The 27,606-nt window shown below is 46.5% G+C and overlaps 1 protein-coding gene across 1 annotated transcript in view; it reads right to left on the bottom strand.

Annotated features, from left to right (window-relative positions):
* Positions 1-27,606, bottom strand: part of LOC139273350 (uncharacterized) — a 73,538-nt gene that overhangs the window by 25,680 nt on the left and 20,252 nt on the right. Inside the window, exons 2-6 of the mRNA XM_070890205.1 lie at positions 26,316-26,657; positions 21,942-22,211; positions 14,804-15,145; positions 14,456-14,725; positions 993-1,100 (exon numbers count right to left, since the gene is read on the bottom strand). Of these exons, the coding sequence (XP_070746306.1) occupies positions 993-1,100; positions 14,456-14,725; positions 14,804-15,145; positions 21,942-22,211; positions 26,316-26,541 (1,216 nt within the window). The 5' untranslated portion in view covers positions 26,542-26,657. The remainder of the gene's footprint in view (positions 1-992; positions 1,101-14,455; positions 14,726-14,803; positions 15,146-21,941; positions 22,212-26,315; positions 26,658-27,606) is intronic.

Raw genomic sequence — 27,606 nt, 5'->3', positions numbered from 1 at the left:
AAGATGCTCCTTAAAACCGACCTCTTTGACTAAGCTTCTTGTCATCTATCCCAATATCTCCTTGTGTGGATCTGAAGGAATTAAAAATCATTTAGTATTTCTAAAAAGTTTGTGGCTAAGCTTAAATTGAGCGTGGGACCAGAACGTATAACTCTCGAGAAGGGAGTATTTGGCAGATGTCCAAGCATAGACAGAATTACACGAGATATCGATAAACACCCCAGCTTTGTCTGTTTATTAACAGAAGATTTGGCCAAGGACAAATAGGTCTGGGAAAAAGTACTTTCACAGGAATTGCTTAACCGTAGAAAAGTAATGATGTAGCACGTAACTGATCAGATAAAAGGCGCACAGGGGAGGTAATGAAGCTTGCTGTCAATATAATTGTATTACCCAATTAATATTTGTAATCATAGTAGTTAGTCGAAACTTTGTGATGCGGCAGGGAAACAACAAATGGAAAGTATTTTGACTGTATAAAAACAGTAACCCGATGATTGTTCGAAGAGAACGGCTGATTTGGGTCACCGAGTTACTAAACTCGTGTAGAAGCTGTCTCTTCCTTGATCGAGTACTTTATAATAAACAATTCTTTTCTCCAAAACAGACTTGTGTTGAGTATCTTTGTAACACTCCACAACAGGCTTAGTATCAAATTTTATTTTATACTGCTTCTGTGAAGTGCCTTTTGAGATTTTAATACATTAAAGGCACTATATTAATGCAAGTTGTTGTTGTTATTTATCTGTGACCAGTTGGATAACCCAGTCTTGAACTCCTATCATTCTGGCCAGTTCAGGAACTATTGCCTCCCGAGAATATTTGACACATAGAAATGCAAACACATTGGTTAATCTAATCCTAATGGATTAAATTATCAATTTCAAACAAGGATATAATTGTCATTCCTAATTTTTGGAATCATGTGCCACATTCACATTTTATCACATGTATGAAACCTGAAATAGTTTGCAGCAATTTCCAGATCTTACCTGCAACCTTGCGTTTTCTCAGACACAGCACCACTGTCAGGACAATGACGAGGAGAAGAGCCAGACTCCCGAAAATAACCACATTGGTGTGTTTAAAAGTGTAATCATCTGGCAGAAGAATAAGCATAGATTTCACGTTTAGTTTATAGATTAACTTCTTAAACAAAAATAGGCTGCCCCAATGACCCAGTGGATAAACCTACTGCCTGATTCACCATTGAACCATACAGAGCAGAGGGCCCTCGGTTTCATTCCTGGAAACGAAGAGAAAATAGACAACAATGGAGTTTGGCCGTGCTACATGGTATATACTTCAATGCAAGGAGTCTGGGGAATAAGGCAGGTGAGCTGACAGCACAGATAGACACTTGGGAGTCCGACATTATCGCTATTACTGAGACATGGCTGAAAGAAGGGCAGGTATGGCAGCTCAACATTCCCAGTTACAGGGTTTCCAGACGGGATAGAGAGGGGAAAAGGAGGGAGGGTCACAGTATTGATTAAAGAAACAATTACAGCTGTGAGGGGGATGATATGTCAGAGGGATCATTAAATGAGGCCATATGGGTTGAAATGAAGAACAAAAAAGAAGCGATCACACTGCTGGGTGTATACTATCGATCCCCAAGTAGTCAGAGGGAGATAGAAAAGCAAATATGTCGGCAAATTTCTGAGAAGTGCAAAAACTATAGGGCTGTAATCGAAGGGGATTTCAACTACCCTAATATTAGCTGGGATAGATGTAATGTGATAGGTATGGAGGGTTCGGGATTCCTAAAATGCATTCAGGAGAACGTACTTCGCCAGTATGTCGCAAGCCCAACAAGGGAGGGGGCAGTTCTGGATTTGTTCTAGGGAATAATAGGAACATAAGGAATAGGAGCAGGAGTAGGCCATACGGCCCCTCGAGCCTGCTCCGCCATTTAATACAATCATGGCTGATCCGATCATGGACTCAGGTCCACTTCCCAGCCCGCTCCCCAAAACCCCTTATTCAATGTCCCAGCTTCCACAGCTCTCTGAGGCAGTGAATTCCATAGATTTACAACCCTCTGAGAGAAGAAATTCCTCCTCATCTCAGTTTTAAATGGGCGGCCTCTTATTCTAAGATTATGCCCCCAAGTTCTAGTCTCCCCTATCAGTGGAAACATCCTCTCTGCATCCACCTTATCAAGCCACCTCATCATCTTATACGTTTCAATAAGATCACCTCTCATTCTTCTGAATTCCAATGAGTAGAGGCCCAACCTACTCAACTTTTCCTCATAAGTCAACCCCCTCATCCCTGGAATCAACCTAGTGAACCTTCTCTGAACTGCCTCCAAAGCAAGTATATCCTTTCCTAAATATGGAAACCAAAACTGCACGCAGTATTCCAGGTGTGGCCTCACCAATACCCTGTATAGCTTTAGCAAGACTTCCCTGCTCTTACACTCCATCCCCTTTGCAATAAAGGCCAAGATACCATTGGCCTTCCTGATCACTTGCTGTACCTGCATACTATCCTTTTGTGTTTCATACACAAGTACCCCCAGGTCCTGCTGTACTGCAGCACTTTGTAATCTTTCTCCATTTAAATAATAACTTGCTCTTTGATTTTTTTCTGCCAAAGTGCATGACCTCACACTTGCCAACATTATACTCCATCTGCCAAATTTTTGTCCACTCACTTAGCCTGTCTATGTCCTTTTGCAGATTTTTTGTGTCCTCCTCACACATTGCTTTTCCTCCCATCTTTGTATCGTCAGCAAACTTGGCAACAGTACACTCGGTCCATTCTTCCAAGTCGTTAATATCAATTGTAAATAGTTGTGGTCCCAGCACTGATCCCTGCGGCACCCCACTAGTTACTGATTGCCAATCAGAGAATGAACCATTTATCCCAACTCTCTGTTTTCTGTTGTTAGCCAATCCTCTATCCATGTTAATATATTACCCCCAAACCCGTGAATTTTTATCTTGTGTAGTAACCTTTTATGTGGCACCTTGTCAAATGCCTTCTGCTTTTGCAGCTGGAAGGGGTATCAGTGGGAGAGCATGTTGGTGCTAGTGATCATAATTAAGTTAAATTTAGGGTAGTTATGGAAAAGGACAAAGATAGACCAGGAATAAAAGTTCTTAATTGGAGGAAAGCCAATTTTACTGAGCTGAGAGGTGATTTAGCCACAGTGGACTGGAAACAGCTCCTGGGAGGTAAATCAGTGACAGAGCAGTGGGAGGCATTCAAGGAGGAGATCCTGAGGGTTCAGAGCAAGTATGTTCCCTTAAAGAAAAAGGGTGGGGCTAACAAAACTAGAGCCCCCTGAATGTCATGGGCCATACAGGGTAGGATAAAGAATAAAAGGGAGGCTTATGACAGATACCGAGGGCTCTATACTGCAGAAACCATCGAGGAGCATAAGAAGTGCAGGGGTGACATTAAAAAGGAAATTAGGAAAGCCAAGAGAGACCTTGAAAACATTTTGACAAGTAAAATCAAGGAAAATCCAAAGATGTTTTATAAATACATTAAGAGTAAGGGGATAACTAAAGAAAGGGGAGGGCCTATTAGGAACCATGAGGGTAATCTGTGTGTGGAGGCGGAAGACCTGGGTTTGGTTCTTAATTAATATTTTGCATCTGTTTTCACTAAAGAGAGGGGCGATGCAGACATTGCAATCGGAGAGGAGGAGTGTGAAATATTAGATGGAATAAACATCGTGAGAGAGGAAGTATTAAGGGGTTTAGCAGCTTTGAAAGTGGATAACTCCCCAGGCCCAGATGAAATGTATCCCAGGCTGTTAAGAGAAACAGCAGAGGCTCTGACTATCATTTTCCAATCCTCTCTGGCCACAGGTGAGGTGCCAGAGGACTGGAGGACTGCTAATGTGGCACCCTTATTTAAAAGGGAGAAAGGGATAGACCGAGTAATTACAGGCCAGTCAGCCTAACCTCGGTGGTGGGAAAATTGTTGGAGAAAATACTGAGGGACAGAATAAATCTTCATTGAGAAAGACATAGATTAATCAGGGACAGTCATACAGAATACTTGCCTTTATTAGCCAAGGCATAGAATATAAGAGCAGAGGGGTTATGCTTGAACTGTATAAAACACTAGTTTGGACACAGCTGGAGTGCTATGTGCATTTCTGGTTACCACATTACAGGAAAGATGTGATTGCCACAGAGAGGGTACAGAGGAGATTTACGAGGCTGATTCCTAGACTGGAGAATGTTAGCTATGAGGAAAGATTGTATAGGCCGGGTCTGTTTTCTTTAGAACAGAGGAGGCTGAGGGGAGACCTGATTGAGATGTATAAACTTATGAGGGTCTTAGATAGAGTGCATAGGAAAAATCTATTCCCCTTAGCAGAGGGGTCAACAACCAGGGGGAAATAGATTTAAAGTAATTGGTTTCGAGGGGATTTGAGGGGAAATGTTATCACCCAGAGGGTGGTGGGGTCTGGAACTCACTGTCTGAAAGGGTGGTAGAGGCAGAAACCCTCACCACATTTAAAAAGTACTTGGGCATGCACTTGAAGTGCCGTAACCTTCAGGGCTACGGACCAAGAGCTGGAAAGTGGGATTAGGCTGGGTAGCTCTTGGTCAGCCGGCGCGGACACGATGGGCCGAATGGCCTCCTTCCGTGCTGTAAATTTCTATGATTCTATGAAGATCTACCCCAACATGGGAGGTGAAGAGGAAAGAGGAGAAACAGACAGATAATTTTGACAGAAAATTTGTACAATATCTTCCTGGCTATAATTTTGAGCAATAATTAATCCATGACAGTGCTCCCTCAGGTATGGCCTGACAATGTATATTAGAGCAGCAAGACATGACCATGGAATGAGATTGTGACCACGATGTGTCACAACCCAAACATACAATCTCAGTCCAAGTTTCAGAAGGTGGGAAAAGTGTGGATGAGCATTCCCCAGGGAGGATGAAAAAATGCAGCGGCAACAACTCACCTCATGCACCTCCCTGTGGCAGGTTGGAGGGCACCTTTGGTAGAGACCTGTCCACACTGTCTCGGGTAGATCCTAGAACATAAGGTTTAGGAGCAGGAGTAGGCCATTCAGTCCCTCGAGAGTCGATCATGCCTCAACTCCACTTTGCTGCACTGTCCCCATATCCCTTCATTTCCTTAATATCCAACAATCGATCGATCACTGCCTTGAATATACTCAGCGACTGAGCCTCCACAGCCCTCTGGGGTAGAGAATTCCAAAGATTCACCACCCTCTGAGTGAAGATATTTCTCCTCAGCTCAGTCCTAAATGACCGACCCCTTATTCTGAGACTGTGACCCCTGGTTCTAGACTCTCCAGCCTGGGAAACATCCTACCTGCATCTACCCTGTCAAGCCCTGTTAGAATTGTATATGTTTCAATGAGATCCCCTCTCATTCTTCTAAACTCTAGAGAATATAGGCCTAGTTTATTCAAGGTCTCCTCATAGGACAATCCCCCCATCCCAGGGATCAGTCTGGTGAACCTTCGTTGCACTCCCTCTACAGCAAGTATATCCTTCCTTCGGTAAAAAGATCAAAACTGTGCACAATACTCCAGGTGTGGTCTCACCAGGACCCGATATAATTGCAGTAAGATGTCTTTAGTCTTATACCCAAATCCTTATATAATAAAGGCCAACATACCATTTGCTTTCTTAATTGCTTGCTGTACTTGCATATTAACTTTCAGTGATTCGTGTACAAGAGCACCAACATTTCCCAATCTCACACCATTTAAAAAATACTCTGCTTTTTTATTTTTCCTACCAAAGTGGATAACTTCACATTTCTCCACATTATATTCCATTTGCCATGTTCTTGCCCAGCCTTCTATATCCCCTTGAAGCCTCTTTGTATCCTCCTCACAACTTAGATTCCCACCGAGCTTTGTATCATCAGCAAACTTAGATAAATTACATTTTGTCCCCTCATCCAAATCATTGACATGGATTGTGAATAACTGGAGCCCAAGCACTGATCCTTGCAGCACCCCACTAGTTACTGCCTGCCAACCCGAAAATGACCCGTTTATTCCTACACCTCCAAGTTTCCCTCCGAGTCACGCACCATACTGACTTGGAAATATATCGGCCGTTCCTTCATCATCGCTGTGTCACAATCCTGGAACTCCCTCCCTAACAGCACTGTGGGAGTACCTTCACCACACAGACTGCAGCGGTTCAAGAAGGCGGCTCACCACCACCTTCTCAAGGGCGATTGGGGATGGGCAATAAATGCCGGCCTTGCCAGCGACGTCCACATCCCAGGAATTTAAAAAATGACCCCCAGTCCTATGAACCCTAATTTTGTTTAATAACCTCTTGTGTGGCACCTTATCAAATGCCTTCTGAAAATCCAAATATACCACATCCACTGGTCCGCCCTTATCTATTCTACTGGTTACAACCTCAAAGAATTCCAACAGATTTGTCAAATATGATTTCCCTTTCATAAATCCTTGTTGAATCTGCCCACTCCTATTATTATTTTCTAAATGGCGTTACCACGTCCTTAATAATAGATTCTAGCATTTTCCACACGATATGGTGCAAGAGATGGGATACCAAAAGAAAAATGTTCCCAAACATTTAAGGGGAGAATCGACTGAACTGAGCATCTAAATAGCCACATAGCAACACTGCATGCAAGGAAAACCATTAAGTTATCAGCTTCTAGCACCCCCCTCTCCCACCCAACCTCCTGATAGAAATTCTGGCCTTAGAGAGTGTTGTGTATGCAATAACTGTTAGACTGAGTACTGTGTAACTCCAAGAGGTATGACCTTGGCTCTGCTTTATTAAGGCCAAAGTGACTCATATACAAAATGGCTGGCCTTTTATACTTGGGCTGCACACACGCGCATGCAGCCCAATGGCCTCCAACAGTGACGCCATCTAGTGGCTAGTGAGCCCAAAAGTACATACATGACAGAGAGAGAATTCCAGAGCTCAGGGCATAGGCAGCTGAAGCCACACCCACCGATTGTGAAGCAATGAAAATCAGGCTTGCACAAAATGCCAACATTGTAGGAGAGCAGAGATCTCGGAGGGTTTCATCCAACCTCGATATGAAAATTAGGAGATGAGACTCAATATTAAAAAAAATAGGAGAATGTTTTTAAAGCAGCGCGGAGAAATGAAGAGGAGGAAAGTTTTGTGGTATTTCCAGACTCTGGCTGAAGGCTGAAGATCAAAGGTAGTCACGGCAGTCAGGGGAAATAGTGGAGTGGGAGAGCTGGGTGTCCTCAACACACGGGCAGTGACCCCGTGCATGATGTCACCGAGACGCAACATGTAGATTAGGAAAAGGAAGGAACATTATATTCGGAAACAACCAGCTGCTTTTTTCAACCTCATCTATGTTTTTGCTTTTCCACAGGTATCTAGTCTATCTATGTACCAGGGCAGAGAAAAACTCCAGAACTTTAGGTGGGCTTTCTTACCCTCCAGAGGGTGGGCAGCACATTCTGGACCTTTTCATGGCATCGCCCTGTGACCAAATATCCCCAACACTCCAGGTTCATGCTGGACCCCTGCAAACTCTCCTCCTCTACCACATACTGTACTACCTCTTCAGACCTCCCTTCCCACAGCCTCCACTGTTGGCCATGATAACCACTGCTGAAACCCTCATCCTTGCCTTTGTTGCCTCTAGACTTCACTATTCCAAAGCACTCTTGGCTGGCCTCTCACATTCTACCCTACGTAAACTAGAGATGATGCTAAACTCGACTGTCCGTGTCCTAACTCGCACCAAGTCCCACTCACCCATCACCCTCTGTGCTCGCTGACCTACATTGGCTCCCAGTTAAGCAACATCTCGGTTTCAAAATTGTCATCCTTGTTTTCAAATCCCTCCATGGTCTCGCCCCTCCCGATCTCTGTAATCTCCTCCAGCCCCTCACCCCCCGCCCCCCATCCCCCGAGATGTCTGCGCTCCTCTATTTCTGCCCTCTTGAACAGCCCTGATTAGAATCGCTCCACCATTGGTGGCCATGCCTTCTGTTGTCTAGACCCCAAGCTCTGGAACTCCCTGCCTAAACCTCCCCGCCTCTCTAGCTCTCTTTCCTCCTTCAAAACACTTCTTAAAACATACCTCTGACCAAGCTTTTGGTCCCCTGCCGTGATTTCTACTTATGCAGCTCGGTGTCAAATATTTGTCTCATAATATTCCTATGAAGCACCTTGGGATGTTTCACTACGTTAAAGGCGCTCTATAAATACAAGTTGTTGTGTTATTGTTGTTGTGCAATGAGTTAATGGAACGTTTTGACCAAAAGCTAGGCAGCCTGTGGCTCCTCTGCTCCCTCCTCTCCCCCATCTTACACACTGCTTAGTGATCCGAGGAGGAAGACATTCACTAATCGCCCAAGGGTTGCTATGGTAACTGTGCTTACACTTTGCCTCCTTTTACAATCTGACCTTCCAACACAGGCTGTCAGCACTTCACTGCAAGTTTAATGGGGCATCAAGGTGGGAAAATGTACAGCTCTCTGACAACTGTTCACCCACTTTGCAAATACACAGAAACACTAGACACCCGAGCACACTGCCAACACAAGATATCTGCACACTGCGTGTTCACAGACTCACAAACGGTGGATGTTAGGCTCGGTCTAGGGTGGCACTGTCTCTGCTCACAATACCAGAAAATGTCTCTTCTCTATCTGCTTACAGAAGGCTGCACAGGTGAAGAGATTTGTACCTGAGGGGGACCTCCCAACCAGTGCTCACTGACTGAGAGTAAACTCAGCAATTCCACACTCCCAGTGTAAATGTTTCTGACAGTGAAATGCAGAAGAAGTTGTTTAATTTTCATACCAACGTTAATCCCCGGGAATGTCCCTTCCCACAATCTGCCTGTGGAGTTCCCAAATTAGCTCATTATAAGGAGGGCCAGTGGATTTGCAGCCTTGAATTTCCTGCTTTTGATCTCACAGTGCACAAGCCCGAGCAGACTGTCGAACTCGTCTGGCAGAACGTCTCATCGCCAGAGCTTTCACACAAGCACCAAGGTGTGGCTTGGTTGGCGGTGAGGAGGGCCCTACCCGTCAGATCCTTCATGCACAGCCGGGGTTTCAGAGACACGGCCCTCTGCCCCAGAGTTGGCTGTGGAGCGGACGAGACAGTCATCCATCTCCTTCGGGATTGCGCCTTTGCAAGGCAGGTCTGGATGGAGATGCAGTGGTTGCTGTCGAGGTTCATCGAGGTAACACAGGACCCTGTGCTCTACGGGCTGTTCCCAGGGACACACACCGAGACAGACATCATCTGCTGCTGGAGGGCCATCAACTCAGTGAAAGACGCACTTTGGTCTTCCCGAAACTTGCTGGTCTTCCAGAGCAAGGAGATGTCCACGTCTGCGTGTTGCAGACTGGCACAATCCAAGGGTCACACTAACAATTGGTGCAGTCGCCGCAAAGGCACGGTGGGGAAGGGCCACAGTTTAAAGCCCTTCCACCACGGTAAACCAAGGGGCAGGAATCAGTATAAAACTCCCCTCGGGCTGTACTTGTAAACTTGTTGTATACATAGAGCACCATGATCTGAAAACACCTGTGTAGTGCCATGTATAATGCAAGTTCTGTTTAGTAATGTATGTTGCAAAGAAATGTAACTGTACCCTCACCCATTCCGTGTACCGTATAGTGTCACTAGTAAAGTAATATGATGACTGTATTACAATGTATCCTGGATTGTACTGAAATATACCTCGAAATGTAAAGCAAGCAAATGTATTGAACTGAACTGCCGTCAGCATCCAAATGTATTGTATGGAATTACTGACCACATCCAAATGTACTGAACTGCCTCCAATGTATTGTGCACATTTTTATATCAATAAAGTACATTTTGAAATTTAAAAAAAAGGAGGGATCATCATCATAGGCAGTCCCTTTTGGGAGCTGAGTGCTTTGAAGTGTTGCTGCTCAGTGGCACTCTCTGTGGATTGGCCATTCATGTGCTAATTGACTAATTGCAGAAACTCATCTTTCCAGTTTGGCTGGGTCTGGTCTTTTTGCTCGGGACAAGCACCAATTGTAGAAATCTGCACGTCGAACGACCAACGGTCAGCCAAGGTGCCGGACTGGCACCACGAAAGATTGAAGGCTTCGGCCAAAACACAAGCTGAAAGGAGGAATCTGCAAATGGATGGTGGCCAACCGAGCGGTGAACCAGGGCGTCCGAAACACCATCCGAGTGAGGGTGAAGAAAGTGGAAGGACAGACAACGATGCACCGGGACCTCTTCGTGAAGAAAGTCCTGCTTGGAACCTGTGGCATGAAAGTCGCGGATATCTTCACCTTGCAGGACATCCCGAAGAGAGGTTACTTTGATGTGTCCTTCAGAAACGTCACCCTATGCCTGAAGTTCCTGAGGGGATTGAAGGAGGTGAGTGAACCACTGCGCTCAGTGCTGAATTGGGAACCACTGTTCACCCTCCCGTCGCAGAGAAGACGCACTATCACAGTGCAGATGTACAACCCCCACATCCCGGTCATTGATGTGCTGACATTCCTCGCCAGGTATGTCGATGGGGCAGGAAGCAGCATCGACCTGAAAGACCTCCACGGGATATAGACCAGCAAGCGCCAGATCCAGGTCACCATGAAAGTGGACGCCAGCGGAACCATCCTGCACCCTCCCTCCAGCTTCACCATCGAAGGAAGTCGGGGCTACATGGTGTACGCCGGACAACCCAACGTGTGCCGGACCTGCGGGAAGGCAGGCCACGTGGTGGCAAGCTGCACAACTGTCATCTGCTGCAACTGCAAGAAGGAAGGCCACCAGACAAAGGACTGTAAGGAGACCAAGTGCTGCAACCTTTGTGGTCAGGCTGGAGATCTGTACAAGGCCTGCCCCAAGCACAATGTCAGCTCTGCGCAGGCGGCAAAGAACATGGTGACACGTGAGGAGAAAGCTGAGGAACACAATGCTCCAGAGGAGACCGACACCGCCCTCCCTCCCAACACACCGTGCGAACAAACCACTGCCCTAGTCGACACTGACCGAGAGGAGGAAGGGCAGTCTGCCACAGCAAGCCGCCAGACACTAACACCCAGCAGTGAAACTCCCCCCGAGACACCGAGTCCATGGAAGAGGAGGGAGCAGGAGCAGAAGGAAAACAGGAATGGCAGCTCATCAAGATGAAGAAGAAGGCGGCCCACAAGTCAAGGGAAAAGAGGCCTCCTGCAGAAATGAGAGGCAAAAGACAGCTACTGTCCACGACGGACAGCAGTGGCTGCAGCTCACCCGATGACGAAGGGCGAGGCAAAAGCCCCCACTACCACCAGCAGAAGGGGCAAAACAGCAATGTGACCAGCGCAGTCCAGCTCCGGGACCCTGGGAGCAGTGATGTCACCAATACCCCCCGCTCCGGATCTCTGGGAGCGACGAAGTGACAGATGCCCCCCCGCTCCGGATCTCTGGGAGCGATGAAGTGACAGATGCCCCCCCGCTCCGGATCTCTGGGAGTGACGAAGTGACAGATACACCCCCGCTCCGGATCTCTGGGAGCGATGAAGTGACAGATGCCCCCCCGCTCCGGATCTCTGGGAGCGACGAAGTGACAGATACCCCCCCGCTCCGGATCTCTGGGAGCGATGAAGTGACAGATGCATCCCGCTCCGGATCTCTGGGAGCGACAAAGTGACAGATACACCCCCGCTCCGGATCTCTGGGAGCGACAAAGTGACAGATGCACCCCCGCTCCGGATCTCTGGGAGCGACGAAGTGACAGATGCCCCCCCCGCTCCGGATCTCTGGGAGCGACGAAGTGACAGATACCCCCCCGCTCCGGATCTCTGGGAGCGATGAAGTGACAGATGCATCCCGCTCCGGATCTCTGGGAGCGACGAAGTGACAGATGCACCCCCGCTCCGGATCTCTGGGAGCGATGAAGAGACAGATGCACCCCCGCTCCGGATCTCTGGGAGCAGTGATGTCACCAATACGCCCCGCTCCGGATCTCTGGGAGCGATGAAGTGACAGATGCACCCCCGCTCCGGATCTCTGGGAGCGACGACATCACAGGGGATGCACACAAGGAACAACCAACACCAGGCAAGGGCAGCCCAGTTAACATGGAGGTCCCCCGTCCATACTGATGGTGTCCTCTGGTCAAACCATCCCCAAGGCAGAGGACAACCCATATCTCAGCCAAGGTGCAGTAGAAAAGTTTAAAGTTAACCTATGTATACGGGAACAGGCCACAGGGCCAAAGGACTGTGTGTTTGAAATGTAATGTTTGGATTGTAATCACCAATTTAAAAATGGGTTTAAAGATAGCATCCATTAACGTGCGTAGCATTAAGTCATCTACGCGATGTGTTTCCACCTTGGGGTACCTCGCCAAGGTCAAGGCAGACCTACTGTTCTTGCCGGAGTGTGGCCTGCCGCACTTCAGCAGTTACTGGCAGTGGTCGCAATGGACCATCCGTCTGGTCAGGAGGCAACGATTGCCGGGCCTCCGGCCTGGGCATTCTGCTGCGGGGAGGTCACTTCACCATCACCGAAGTTAAGGAGGTGGTGGGCGGCCGCCTCCTCGTAGCAGATGTAATGTATAAAAATGTTCCTCTAAGGCTAATTAACGTGTATGCCTCACCTCTCAGAAGCCAGCGACTGGCCCTCCTCCAGCAGCTCTCACTGCTGCTGGCGACATCCAGACCGGTCGTTCTGGGCGGTGATTTCAACTGTATCATCGATGTGGCTGGACGATCCAGCAGAGCTGACAGCAAACTGGACACCACGTCCAGACTCCTGATGGACGCGGTAAAAGATGCCAAGCTGTGCGACATCTTCAGCAACCCTGCAGACGGAGCACCGCGCAGATACACCTGGTCGAGACCAGACGGGTCCGTCCATTCCAGAATAGACTTCCTGTTTGTGTCCCACACGCTCAAGGTCGATCCACATACGTCACGCCGGTGTTCTTCTCTGACCACTGCCTCCTACTGGCCGACTGCCTCCCACAGGAAGACCAGAAAGTTGGCAAGGGGATATGGAAGCTGAACGTGAAACTGTTGACCCCGGAAAACGTTGAGGAACTCAAGAGGGATTACAAAAGTTGGAGAACTGTAAAACCCCTCTGTGATTCCCCGATGCACTGGTGGGAAACAATCAAGACAAACATCAAGAGGTTCTTCATCCTCAAAGGTGTTCAGCAGGCGAGAAGGAGACAGAGGGAATTGTCCCAACTCCAGAAGAGTATGCAAAACCTGATCCTGCTGCAGTCGATGGGGGTTGATGTCGCGGAGGAACTCCAAGAGGTGAAGGGCCAGCAAGCCTCGCTCCTTGCCTCAGAGTCCTCCAAAATCATCTTCCGCTCCAGAGTCCGCTCAATCGAGCAGGATGAGACGTGTTCGCGTTTCTTCTTCCAAAAAGGTACACAGCGGGAGCTCTGTGATCACCAGCCTAAAGGAAGAAGATGGTTCTGTGATGTCTTCACAGCCCGACATGCTGAGGATCAGCAAATCCTTCTATGCCGGGCTGTACGACGTCAAGCCCACAGACCGTGTGGCCTCCCAGTCTTTCCTGTCATCTATCTCAGAGGTCTTAGACGACAGCGAGCGGGAGAGTCTGGACCACCCGCTAACTCTGGACAAGCTGACAAAGGCCGTCCGGTCCCTCGCGACGAGTAAAATTCCCGGAAGCGACGGCTTACCGGTCGAGTTGTATTGGGCTCTGTGGGACTGGATGGGCCCAGACCTGCTGGAAGTGTACGGGGGTATGCTTCTGGCCGGCAGTATGTCAGAATCAATGAGGAAACGCATCATCACCCTCATCTACAAGCAGAAGCGGGAGAGGGAGGAATTCAAAAACTGGCGGCCCATCTCGCTGCTCAATGTGGACTACAAGATCCTGTCAAAGGTCATCGCCAACAGGGTCAAGTCTGCTCTGGAGCTGGTGATCCACCCGGACCAGACCTGCGCTGTCCCCGGCAGGAAGATCTCTGATAGCCTCTCGCTACTCAGGGATACGATCGCCTACGTGCGGGACAGGAGGGTGGACACCTGTTTAATCAGCTTGGACCAGGAGAAGGCCTTTGACAGGATATCGCACACGTACCTGATGGACGTGCTCTCCAAGATGGGCTTTGGGGAGACTTCCAATTGCAATATTTGCAGCTGGGAATTATTTGCTCTGATTTTTCGGAGCATTCTGATTGATTCTGTGTCAGAAAACCAACAGAAATGACTTCTGTACCACTGGATTGTCAAACTTAAATGCTTGCCCTGTCTCACTGAGTTTACCAAGAGCGTAGTTGAGGCACACAGAGCAGGAAAGTTCCTCGCTCGATCCCAGGCTGTGCTGAGTTATCTCAGGGTAGATTTCCTGAGGCTCTGAATCACTGTACAGCTTCACACACAGGATATAAAGGAGGGGTTACTCCTGGCAACAAGAACAATAAGTGACAAGAATTTCCTGTGGAGATTATAAGATTAAAGAGCAAACCCTGAGTCACTTACCACTGGGCTCCAGATAGTACGGGACTAAAACCTGGGGCTGGTTTTGATAAAACACAGCACATATCCAGTTCCCTCTGCCTCTGTCAGCTTTCTGAATAATCAGTCGCAATGATTTCTCTTCCCCATTCCGTCCATTCAATGTTTTCTCTCCAACAGTTCTGCCGTCACTATTGATCCAAACCAGTCTCATTGGTTCAGTGACATCAGACACAGAGCAGGTCGGGGTAACGGTGTCTCCCTCAGTCTCTGCATCAGATGGTTCAGCTGTGACTGTGGAAACAGGAAAATCATTCAGCTTTTACACAATGACTTTATCATTGAAAACACCAGCAACATTCTGTGTCCTACCTTTAACTGTGATTAGTTTAATGGTCACAAATTTACTTGATCCCAGAGAACATGTGTAAACTCCTGCATCGTCAAACAGTACAGGGACAATCCTCACACTGAAGGTCCTGCCATTAAAATGTCCCACTGTGGGCACCAGTCGACTCCCAAAGTCGGTCCTGTTCACATCGATAGGCTGAGATTTCGAAGCAGTTGCTATTTTTTTCTCCTGATTTGGAAGATGATGTGAGCTCCAGGTCCATGCAGCAGCATTGTAAGTAGAGGCAACAGAATAGCAAATCAGGTCGAGTTCACTGCGATCTGTGCCTGACCGATAAAGTGTGTAACTCTCTTGATATAAATCTGTGATAGAGAGACAGAGAACAACGTGTTAGAATTTAACAGTTTCTAAGGTAGAGAGAAAAGCCAGAATAATTATTGGCAAAAATTATATAAAACTATTTTGTGTTTTGATTATCATAACTAGCCACGCCTCTCGCCAAGCTGTCCCAGTACAGCTACAACACTGGGATCTACCCGACAATGTGGAAAACTGCCCAGGTATGTCCTACAATCAAAAAGCAGGACAAATCCAATCCAGCCAATTACCGCCCCTTCAGTCTACTCTCAATCTTCAGCAAAGTGATGGAAGGTGTCGTCAACAGAGCTATCAAGCAGCCCTTACTCACCAATAACCTGCTCACGATACTCAGTTTGTATTCAGTGGAGTGGTTCATTCACAGTGAGCATCTGTCTCCTTCTGTATTGAACATTCTGCACAGACTTTATACCTGTGCCTTTTCTATTCTTTCTTTGTTACTTTCTTTCTTTCTCCTGATATTTCTTTCACTATTTCCACTAAAGCCTTCACATTTTCTCAGCAAGACTAACCCAGAGTCATTTTAATTGCTTTTGCAATACAACTTGGCAGTTGACAAGATGGGAAAATTGGAAAACCTTTCCTTATTGTCCAAGGGGCAATCACGATACTTTCTTTCAAAAACATGGGGGTAATTTGGCCTTGTGCGATAGTGTAAAAGAGGTGATAGTGAATGTGATATCTGCCTTACCACATCACAGACACACACATGCACAAGATGGCTCGACAGGAACTTGTTATGTCTTGTCACATGATGCTTGTATTGAATTTGCATGAGAAGTTGCATTACCACAGTAGTCCACTAAGTGGAGCTCTATTACACTTCTCCCTTCTTAATGAAGAAGTAATCATAACAATGCAGCTCCAACAACACTCAAGAAGCTCGACACCATCCAGGACAAAGCACCCATTTGATTGGCACCCCATACACCACGTTAAACATTCACTCCCTCCACCACCGGCACACCGTGGCTGCAGTGTGTACCATCTACAAGATGCACTGCAACAACTCGCCAAGGCTTCTCCAAAATCACCTCCCAAACCCGCGACCTCTACTTCCCAGAAGGATAAGGGCAGCAGGCACATGGGAACACCACCACCTCAACGTTCCCCTCCCAGTCACACACCATCCCGACATGGGAATATATCGGCCGTTCCTTCATCATCGCTGGGTCAAAATCCTGGAACTCCCTCCCCAACAGCACTGTGGGAACACCTTCACCACACGGACTGCAGCGGTTCAAGAAGGCGGCTCATCGCCAACTTTGAGGGCAATTAGGAATGGGCAATAAATGCCGGCCTTGCCAGCGATGCCCACATCATTGGGAACAAATAAAAATACACTGCCTTTAACCCCTACTTTTTTTTTCACCTTCCTTTTAATCCAGTTTGCTATCCTCCTCCAAATTCCACACCCCTTAATCTTCTGGAGTAATCTCTTGTGCAGTAATCTTATCGGATCGACTAGGCTTATATTCATTGGAATTTAAAAGAATGAGGGGGATCTCATAGAAACATATAAAATTCTGACAGGACTGGACAGGTTAGATGCAGGAAGAATGTTCCCGATGTTGGGGAAGTCCAGAACCAGGGGTCACAGTCTAAGGATAAGGGGCAACCATTTAGGACCGAGATGAGGAGGAATTTCTTCACCCAGAGAGTGGTGAACCTGTGGAATTCTCTACCGCAGAGAGTTGTTGAGGCCAGTTCGTTAGATATATTCAAAAGGGAGTTAGGTGTGGCCCTTACGGCTAAAGGGATCAAGGGGTATGGAGAGAAAGCAGGATGGGGTACTGAAGTTGTATGATCAGCCATGATCATATTGAATGGTGGTGCAGGCTCGAAGGGCCGAATGGCCTACTCCTGCACCTATTTCCTATGTTTCTAAACAATCACCATACATAATTTGCATGGTTAAACACAACAAATATAGACTTATTTTTCCATTTTTACAAATCAAACTTTACCACTTGTTTTCTGTTTCGAAGAGGATACTTTCACTCTCGAACAGATCTTTCCAAACTTGATGTCGAACTTAAACTCATTCTAGGCTGAGCCTGAGGAGAGTTTTTCTTCAAGGGCAACCCTTGATCTACATTTTGACTCTCTACAACTTCAGACTATCTGTCTGCCTGACTCAGACTCAGACTTAAATTCTGACTTTCTTTTGGACTTGTTTCTAGAACATCTGATGTAGGATTTGCTACTGGTACTCTACTTGTAATAAGACTATCTGTCTCATCAGAAATAATCGAATCATTCCAACTTTCAACTCCTTCCACATCTGTAGGTAAAATATGGTCAATGTGAACAAACCTAACCTTTCCATGATCAAACATCTTGTCCAAATATGTTCGAGAGTCGCATATCCTCACTACGCTTCCTGGTAACCATTTTAACCAATTATGGTGATGGTTCTTCACTCTCACCTTCTGATTTAATTTCACACTTCTCTCTCTTATTTTACCTCTATCATGATTCTTTTTCTGTCTTAGTTGTTTCTCTTCTACTAACTGTGCCAAGTTTGGCTTCAACAACGAGAACCTGATTCGTGGTTGTCGTTTGAGAAACAATTCTGCTGGTGTTCTACCAGTAGTTGTATCAGGAGTATTACGATACATAATCAGAACATTTGCTAGTTTGTGATCCAATGACAACTGCCATTTCTTTGGATTTGGATCCAATATTTGCTTGTTGAGGACAGGGTTTTACAATTTGTACTGTGCACTCGGTGCACCATTTGAAGCAGGATGGTATGGTGGAACCTTGGTATGTTTCACACTGTTCCTGCTCATGAACTGTGAAAATTCTTCTAAACAAAATTGCGGCCCATTATCAGAAACAATTTCTTCTGGGACACCATATGAAGAAAACAATCTTTGCAAATTGTCTATTATTTTATTTGTTGTTATTTTCTGCATCGGAAATACTTCTACCCATTTCGAATGATTATCAATCACAATGAACAATTGTTGTCCTTCTAGCTCAGCAAAATCTACATGTAACTTTTGCCACACCCTGGGAGGCCATTTCCATGGCTGTAATGGTACTGATGGTGATATCGTGCTTACCGATTGACATATTGTACACTGACTGATGATGCACTCTGTATCTTTACCTAGACCTGGCCACCATAAGTAACTGCGTGCAAAACTCTTGGTCAGGCACATTCCTAGGTGCTGGTCATGAAGATCTCCTAACAACTTGGACCTGAACTTATTTGGGATAACTACTCTTGCACCCACATGATAAATCTTTATCGACTGATAATTCATTCCTATGGACAAAGTATGGATGAATATCTTCCTCTGATATCTGGTTTGGCCAGCCATTTGCTATACAATCATACACCTTTGACATAACTGAGTCATGCTTAGTTGCTCTACCAAGCTCTTCAGCTGTGACAGGCAACTGATCAATGTATGAAAAATAGAACACTTCTTCCTCATTGGGTGTAACTTGTGATGGGGATGGTAACCTGGACATAGCATCAGCATTACCATCTGACTTAGGTACAACAACAATGGGTATAGCCCAATACTTAGGTCTACTTTAGAGATAATGTTCTCAGTTTCTAGTCTTTTGAGTACTTGACCAACTTTCTCTTTGAGTTCGTATGGCATGGGATATGGCTTGCAGTAAACTGGTCAAGCATTCTTCTGTACCCTGACATTCACCTTGAAACCTAGGATTGCACTGCCTGTTTCACGGACACCTTTGGATACTGTTTGATGACATCATCCTTCGATGCAAATCTCGTTTCAACTCAAAAAATCTCACTCCAATCCAGTTTCAATGATCCCCACCTATTTCTACCTATTAAGGCTTGTCTCCTGCTATGACTAAGAGAGGTAAGCTCTGAAACTGATCCTTGTATTTTACCGGTACGGTGATACATCCTACCACAGGGATTTGCTCTCCTGAGTAGCCTCGCAGTTCTATGTTTGACTTTTCCAGTGAAAAATCACTCAACTTGTCGAGATATAACAATTCCAGTACTACGCTCACGGATGCACCAGTGTTGATTTCCATGGGTATCCTGGTTCCTGCAACGTCTACTTGGATGACGATACTTCATGAATCGTTGTTAGGTACCGTTGTGCTCCTGATGACGTGTGTCTTCAGAACCTCCTCATCCTGATGCTTCTGTTCAATGCTACATAGTCTCTGGTGATTTCTACTGATAGTTTACCCTTCAGTCGGCATGCCTTCGCAAGATATCCAGTTTTCTTGCAGAAGAAACACTCTGCCTTCACATACGTACAATTTTGAGCGATGTGTTGTCCCAATCACCGATAGCATGACTTCAATGCGCTGTTACCTTGGTCAGTTGCAGAGGCCTTGAGGTCCAACTGCCTTTTACTTCTATTCTGAAGCCGAGTCACTTCGGTTGTCTGAAGACTGGAAATGGCGTGAAATTCTCGGGAATATTGGTCTGCCATACCCATCGACATAGCTGTCTTACAAGCTAAATCAAAAGTCAAGTTAGGGGTTGTCAACAACTTTCTTCTGATTGCTTTATTTTTCATTCCACAAACAATGTGGTCACGCAATGCTTGGTCCTGAAAGTTTACGAAATGACAGTGAATGGGAAGCTTTTTTAAAGCTACAATGTACTCACTGATACTCTCGTCAATGAATTGATTTCATATTCCAAAACATTAACTTTCAGCAACTTCCAGGGGCTCAGGACTGTCGTGCTAACAATCTCCGTCAGTGGCGGGCCCTTTGTCTTGTCAGGAACAAGCACATTTTTCAGGGTTGCATCCACCTCCAGGCCTGATTAAGTCAGGAAAATAGCCCGTTTTCTTTCTAACACCACCCGGTGACGGTTTTCATCATCGGGGACCTCGATGATACTTTTCGCGGTGAAAAACATTTCTAGCCACTCCATGTATGCTCGAAAGTCTCTCAGTCAGGATGGAACTCACCCAAGCACCCTATTATTCCCATAGGTGTGGCCATCTGATACTCTGGCAATGTCAACAGTGTGCTTGAAATTTACCTTGGATTTTTAGTTGTGTTGCAAATCAAAGAACCTCTCAAAGTCTCTCTGCTGGTTGGCTGGAACAGCCACCAAAAAAATTTCAGCTCGGGAATCCAGAAATCCCATCCTACATCGCCAATGTGATATCTTCCTTACAACATCACAAACACACACATACACAAGATGGCTGTACTGGAACTTGTCAGGTGACCTTGTCACATGATGCTTTTATTGTATATACGTGAGTAGTTACATTACCACAGTAGTCCACTAGGTGGATCAGTAGTCCACCAGGTTGAGCTCTATTATGTGATAGTGTAAAACAGCTGGTAGTGAATTGGAAACACATTTTACATCTCACAAAGATAACTTACTATTGCACAAAGTCAAAATGACCCATCCACATTCTCTCCCACACTAAAACCTCCTACTTTGTCTACACACACACTGAAAACCTATCTCTGACCAAGCTTTCAGTCACCTCTCTTTCTCACTAATACCGATGTCCACTTCATTCTTCCTCAGTGAAGTATCGTTTTATTTCTTTCTTCAAGGTGCTGTTACTGAAAGCATTTTCTGTTTTTGTTTTATCTCCGGTACCATTTATTAAAAAAACGCTGCAATTCAGATTTTCTACCTTCCAGTGTTGAACTGCTTCATATACTTTAACAATTCTAGACAAGATAAACCAACATTGACTGCAGCCTTGTCACTCTCCTCCACTTGCCTCTCAACAGCTGGTGAAGTGGTTCCCCATTCAGTTACCTGTACAGAACCGGCCACATTATAACCACCCACCCTCCCTCCACTCCCAATCTATTGATATCAGATGCTAACGACCACACAGCACCATAACTGTTTGTACACTTCTGGTACGACCAATGATGTTCAACCAAAGTCACTCAGTATTGTCCCCTATGTGTGTGTATTGGGAGAGCACTGAGTAGTCAGTCAGGGCTGGACTGTAATTCTGTGCCTGTGCAGTGAGTAAAGTGAACCATATTTAGAAAATAATTGTCTCTGTGTTATGGTCACTGATGAGTTGTGTGAGAATGTTTCTGTTCACCTTTAACCCTTTAGCTATTTATTATCCAATCCATCAAGACCTGGTTGTTGATATTTGCCCAGTGTATTGCAATGTTATATTTACACCAATGTTCCAAAGAGAAAATACAGCCCAGTATGTAGTAAAAGCATCTGATGTCTCTGTGCTCCCTGGACATTGTGTGGAACAGTGTTATTTCAGTAGCTCTTTAATATCTACTGAAAGGTAGTTCTGGGCTTACCCAGATCCACATCAATAGTTTTGATGCTATTTTAATAAGAGTATTTTTTCTACACTTCACACAAATACACATTCTTATCTTCTGTTCCAAAGCCCCACTCCCAGCTTTTCCTCTCTCCCTCCCCCAAAGCCCCACTCCCAGCCTTTGTCGTTTCCCCCTGCCCACCATCTCTCCTCTACATTCCCAACATTTCCATCCTTCCCTCTCCCGTTCATGGCCACTGATTCCCTGCCCTTCCCTCTTCCCTTAATCCTGCTCCTGGCTCAATGCTTATTTGAAGCTGAGAGTATGCAGCGCCTGGAATCACTTCCAATAGCAGCAGAACTGGGTTAGAAGTGACATTGAGGGGAGAGAGGCCAGTTTGTGTTCAATGCTGATATGTGCACCAGGCCCCCACATGCTGACTGTGGGCATGGTGCTGATGGTTGTAATGTATGGTTCCACTTTATATGTAACAGTTTTATATTAGTAACTCTTTAATATCCACTGTGAGGTAACTGCACTTACTGTTGGCCACAGAGAAATGTGCTTTTCCTGTGAGAATACTGGATCCATTTTCCTGCACTTCACACGTGTACAACTCCTGATCCTCTACTGCAACGTGTCTGACTATCAGATAGACTGTGTTATTTAGTCGGATCTGATCAGTGTTCCTCCTGTCCTGCTGAGATGAGTCTCTGGGTTTCCATTGAAGACTGACTGTATCTGAGAGTTTGGAGATGGTACAGCTGAGTGTAACGTCACTGCCCACCACAGCTCTCTGTGGACTTCTCTCAACTGTGAAAAACAGATCAATAAGATTTAGTGTACGTCGTGACATGTACAATCCAATGATTAGGTTCTAACTGACAGTAGAATGTGCCCATTATCAATACTTGTAACTTGCTGCATTAAAGAGTCAGGCCAGGTTACACACAGTGCATTTTAATCAGTAAAATATTGGGCCCGAAATCTCTCGGTCCTGTTCCACCAATGTAAGTGAGGCAGAGTGGGGTCGGTGAACTTTACCCCTGACCCTGCTGGAGTATCCGGGGTCAGGTCAAGGTTACACAGTATGGATGGTATTTGGGGATGGTGACACCACAATGGACAGGTGAAGAAACTCACCAGAGGAGGGTGTGCTGGAAATGTAGCACCATATTATCAGACATGGAGAGGGCTCCAGTCCTACTCAGTTCTCTATGGGCCGAGCACACTGCAGTAAGACCAGCCAACACATGCACTGGGAGCCTGTTCACAAAACCCACCTCAAAGGTCATTACAGTCCCAGACATTATTTAAATGAGTGTGCTCCCAGAATGCTCCTGAGCAGAGCTCCAATCATTGAGCCTCCACGAGGAATGGAACTTCAGGAGACACTTGTTCTAAAAATGTTCACCCTCACGTTCAGTCCCACCGACAACATAACAAGTAAAAATCAAATCTTCAACAGGGACTTTATTTCCAATGCCAGGCCAATATAATGGTGGCATCCATTAGGTGCTGGCACCCAACACACTGGTGCCCGACCCATGTGGCATTCCCCATGTACCACGCACGATGTACCATGAGTGCCACTAACACGTGTAAATGGGTGGACTTTCTATCATGGTCAACTCGTGCTGGTGCAGTTTGGGCCAACACCTCAGGAACAATTTTCTTTTCTCTTGTCTATTGAATAGAGTAGGCTGAGGGGTGACCTGATAATGGTCTTTAAAATGATGAAGGGTGTTGATCGAGTAGATACAGAGAGAGAGTTTCCACTTGTGGGGAAGAGCAGAACTAGATGCCACCAATATAAGATAGTCACCCAAGAAATCCAATAGGGAATTCAGAAGAAACTTCTTTACCCAGAGAGTGGTGAGAACGTGGAACTCACTACCACAGGGAGGGGTTGAAGTGAATAGTTTCGATGTATTTAAGGGGAGGCTGGATAAGCTTATGAGGGAGAAGGGAATGGAGGGTTATGCTGATAGATTTAGATGAGGTAAGACGGGAGGAGGATCCAGTGGAGCATAAACTGGACTGGTTGGGCCGAATGGCCTGTTTATGTTCTGTATATCTGATAGCTGAAGGCGTGGTCACCAATGGTGAGATGAAGGAGGGGATTTACAAGAGGCGAGAGTTAGAGGAATGCAGTTATGGGGCATGGAAGGGATGGGTTGCATGGTTAGGGAAGGTTACAGTGACCTAAGGGTGAAGCCATGAAAGGATTTAAACACAGGGATGATAATCTTCAATTAGATTAATTGTGGGATCCAGAACCAATGTAGGTCCTCAAGAACAAGGGTGATGGATGAGTGGAACTTGGTGTTGGATAGAATTTGGACATCAGAGTTTTGAACAAGCTGAAGTTTACAGAGGGTAGAGGGTGTGATGCCGGCCAGGAAAACATTGCAATAGTCAAGTCTGGAGGTGACAAATACATGAATGAGAGTTTTAGCGGCAGATAGGCTGGAGTAGGGGAAGAGTCGGGCGGTGTTGCAGAAGTGGAAGGGATACTCTATCTGTAACTGATATATAGCCACCATACAACCACAGGCGGCAGATGGATGTTTGATATTAACAATCAATTTAGTGGTTGGAGATCAATGGCTCATTCTATGTTTCCGAAACCCCTTAGTGACCACTCGGGGCCATAAAAGGAGCAGTGAGCGATGGCCATGGGCAGTGTGGAGACCCCGACCTGCGAGGGAACATCAGCGGCAGGTCAGGCCATAAAAGGAGCAGTGAGCGATGGCCATGGGCAGTGTGGAGACCCCGACCTGCGAGGGAACATCAGCGGCAGGTCGGGCCATAAAAGGAGCAGTGAGCGATGGCCATGGACAGTGTGGAGACCCCGACCTGCGAGGGAACATCAGCGGCAGGTCGGGCCATAAAAGGAGCAGTGAGCGATGGCCATGGACAGTGTGGAGACCCCGACCTGCGAGGGAACATCAGCGGCAGGTCGGGCCATAAAAGGAGCAGTGAGCGATGGCCATGGACAGCGTGGAGACCCCGACCTGCGAGGGAACATCAGCGGCAGGTCGGGCCATAAAAGGAGCAGTGAGCGATGGCCATGGGCAGTGTGGAGACCCCGACCTGCGAGGGAACATCAGCGGCAGGTCGGGCCATAAAAGGAGCAGTGAGCGATGGCCATGGGCAGCGTGGAGACCCCGACCTGCGAGGGAACATCAGCGGCAGGTCAGGCCATAAAAGGAGCAGTGAGCGATGGCCATGGGCAGCGTGGCTGCATACCACGGCAAGGTACTGCGCGAGCTGGTGCAGGAGGGCGACGGCAACCAAGAGTGAAGTCATCAAGGTCCAGGTCAGTGATTGGAGCGTGGGCAGATACAGCAGGAGCAGCGAGGTCGGGGCGAAGGAGCTGTGAGAGACTGTGGAGGGAGGTGATCGGGGCCCAGGGGAGGCATGAGTTCAGGGCCAGGGGCCCAGGGGCAGCACGGTCCAGCCCACACTGCGATATCTGTGCGCACTAGGCCCGTGCAGCAGAGCAGGTCTCCAGTTGTCTTGGGTAATCCTTGCCACTGGACCAAGACCTAGCGCTCTGTCAAGCCCGTGTGGTGGCTGGTGTGCAACGGTCACCCCACGTTAAAAAAATCCACGCAGAGACATCTTCCACCCTTCAACATGGAGTTCGGGATCGGGAATATTAGGTCCTTCATTGAAACACCTGTGAACTCGTCCTTTTTTTGGCGTTTCGAGGACCGCCTCTGATGATGATATCCGATGTATTCCTATGTAATGGTCCAGGGACAGTACCGTCACGATCATATTTTGTCCATGATGATATTTCAGGATAGGATGATATTTTGTGTCAAGTTCATTTGACGGTGACCTTCGCCTCATTTAGATGTTCCACCCATCAATCAACCAGGATGTGAAGCTGTTCAGCAACATCTTTTGTTGGCACCATTTAAAGATTTTGATTTATTTGCACTAAAGATTTTAAATATTATTGAATTGACACAATATACCTATTTTTCTCTGTCATGTTCCTTCCCGCTTTCCTGAAGGCGTTAACTCTTTGGCAGAGCACAAGTTCCACAGACACCCCACATCCTCTGGGACCTGAACCAAGTGCCACATCTAACGGGTTCAGTGGGCACCAATCAGGAGCAGTGATACTGGCCCATCGTATACCTGTCCCACAGTGCTGAGGCCTATTACTACTATTGGTTGGCAGACAGGAAGCAGAGAGTCAGGATAAACGGGTCTTTTTCAGAATGGCAGGCAGTGACTAGTGGAGTGCCGCAGGGCTCAGTGCTGGGACCCCAGCTCTTTACAATATACATCAATGAATTGGATGAAAGAATTGAGTGTAATATCTCCAAGTTTGCAGATGACACTAAGCTGGGTAGCTGGGAGGACGCTACGAGGCTGCAGGGTGACTTGGACAGGTTCGGTGAGTGGAATTCCCTGCCGCAGAGAGTTGTTGATGCCAGTTCATTGGATATATTCAAGAGGGAGTTAGATATGACGCTTACGGCTAAAGGGATCAAGGCATATGGAGAGAAATCAGGAAAGGGGTACTGAGGTGAATGATCAGCCATGATCTTGAATGGTGGTGCAGGCTCGAAGGGTCAAATGGCCTATTCCTGCACCTATTTTCTATGTTTCTATGTTTCTATCTTACAGAGAGTGCGTCAGTGTACAGACCGTAATACTCTCTGTGGGCTAGATTCCTCCGTTTGCTATTTCTGGTGAAATTATCAACACATTTTTACTCATGTTGACTATTTCAAGAGAAACAACGAACAAAATCTTTCCCCTGTTTAATGAGAGCTGCTCTCTGCACTGGGTGATATCAATCTCACGTGGTCCTGGCAATCTCTCATCATTACATGTGAAATTATTTACCGAGAATCGTTTTGTTGACCCTTTTCTGCTCTTTGTCCCACTCACCTTTGATCCCAAATAGTTCGTACAGTTTCAGGGTTTTATTACTCGGCTGTGTTTGAGTTAAGATGAATGATCCCGCAATTTTAAATGTGGGATTGTAAATTATCAGATTGATGGTACCAGAATCCTGCCGTACTTTACTATACAAGTCCTGGTCTCCAGTCTGATCATTCCATTGTGCGTCCCACCGGACCGAACTCCTCTTGTGAAAAGTAACCAGCCGCTGCATTACTTGCCCTGAGTGTGGTTTCCATTCCCAGACAACAGGGCCATCCCCAGGATTGTCTGGTCCTTTTAATCGAATGTCAGCTCTCTCATCTAAAAAATAAATATGATTGGTGTTTCCTGTTGGAAAGAGAAACAATGTCAGCACTTTGATATCAAATCACAATTCCTTAATCCAATGTTCGTAATTATTTATGTAGTTCATTTATTTACAGTCATATTTGTATATTTAACTGATCATGTTACCTTCACTGCAGTCACTATTACAGAGAAAAACAGAACAATTCCATTATACATTCAGTGTATCCATTACTAGAGTGATAAAACATACAGCATTACTACAATTATCAACATAAAAAGAGAGGAAATAGTTCATTCCAGGTTACAGGATATAAAGGCTCCAAATATCTTTAAAAAAATGTATTCATGGGATGTGATCGTCACTGCCAAGCCCGACATTTATTGCCCATCACTAACTGCCCCTTGAGAAGGTGGTGGTGAGCCGCCTTCTTGAACCGCTGCAGTCCGTGTGGTGAAGGTGCTCCCACAGTGCTGTTCGGGAGGGAGTTCCAGGATTGTGATCCAGCGACGATGAATGAACGGCCGATATATTTCAAGTCAGGATGGTGTGTGACTCGGAGGGGATCGTGGAGGTGGTGGTGTTCCCATGTGCCTCCTGCACTTGTCTATCGAGGTGGTAGAGGTCGCAGGTTTGCGAGTTGCTGCCGAAGAAGCCTTGAGAGTCGTCTGATCGGGCTGTAATTGGCCAGATTGGATTTGTCCTCCATTTGTGGACAGGACTTACCTGGGCAGTTTCCCACATTGTCAGGTCGATGCCAGTGTGGTAGCTGTACTGGAACAGCTTGGCTACAGACGCGGCTAGTTCTGGAGCACAAGTCTTCAGCACAACAGTCAGGATGCTGTTGGGACCTTTAGCCTTTGCTGTATCCAGTGCGCTCAGCCCTTTCTTGGTATCACGTGGAGTGAATCGACTTGGCTGAAGTCTGGCTTCTGTGATGGTGGGGACCTCAGGTGGAGGCCAATATGGATCACCCACTCGGCACTTCTG

Source organism: Pristiophorus japonicus, chromosome 1 (assembly GCF_044704955.1).
Source record: "Pristiophorus japonicus isolate sPriJap1 chromosome 1, sPriJap1.hap1, whole genome shotgun sequence".
NCBI lineage: Eukaryota > Metazoa > Chordata > Chondrichthyes > Pristiophoridae > Pristiophorus > Pristiophorus japonicus.
Note: the sequence above shows the minus strand (reverse complement) of the source record. Positions and strands in the feature narration are given on the sequence as shown.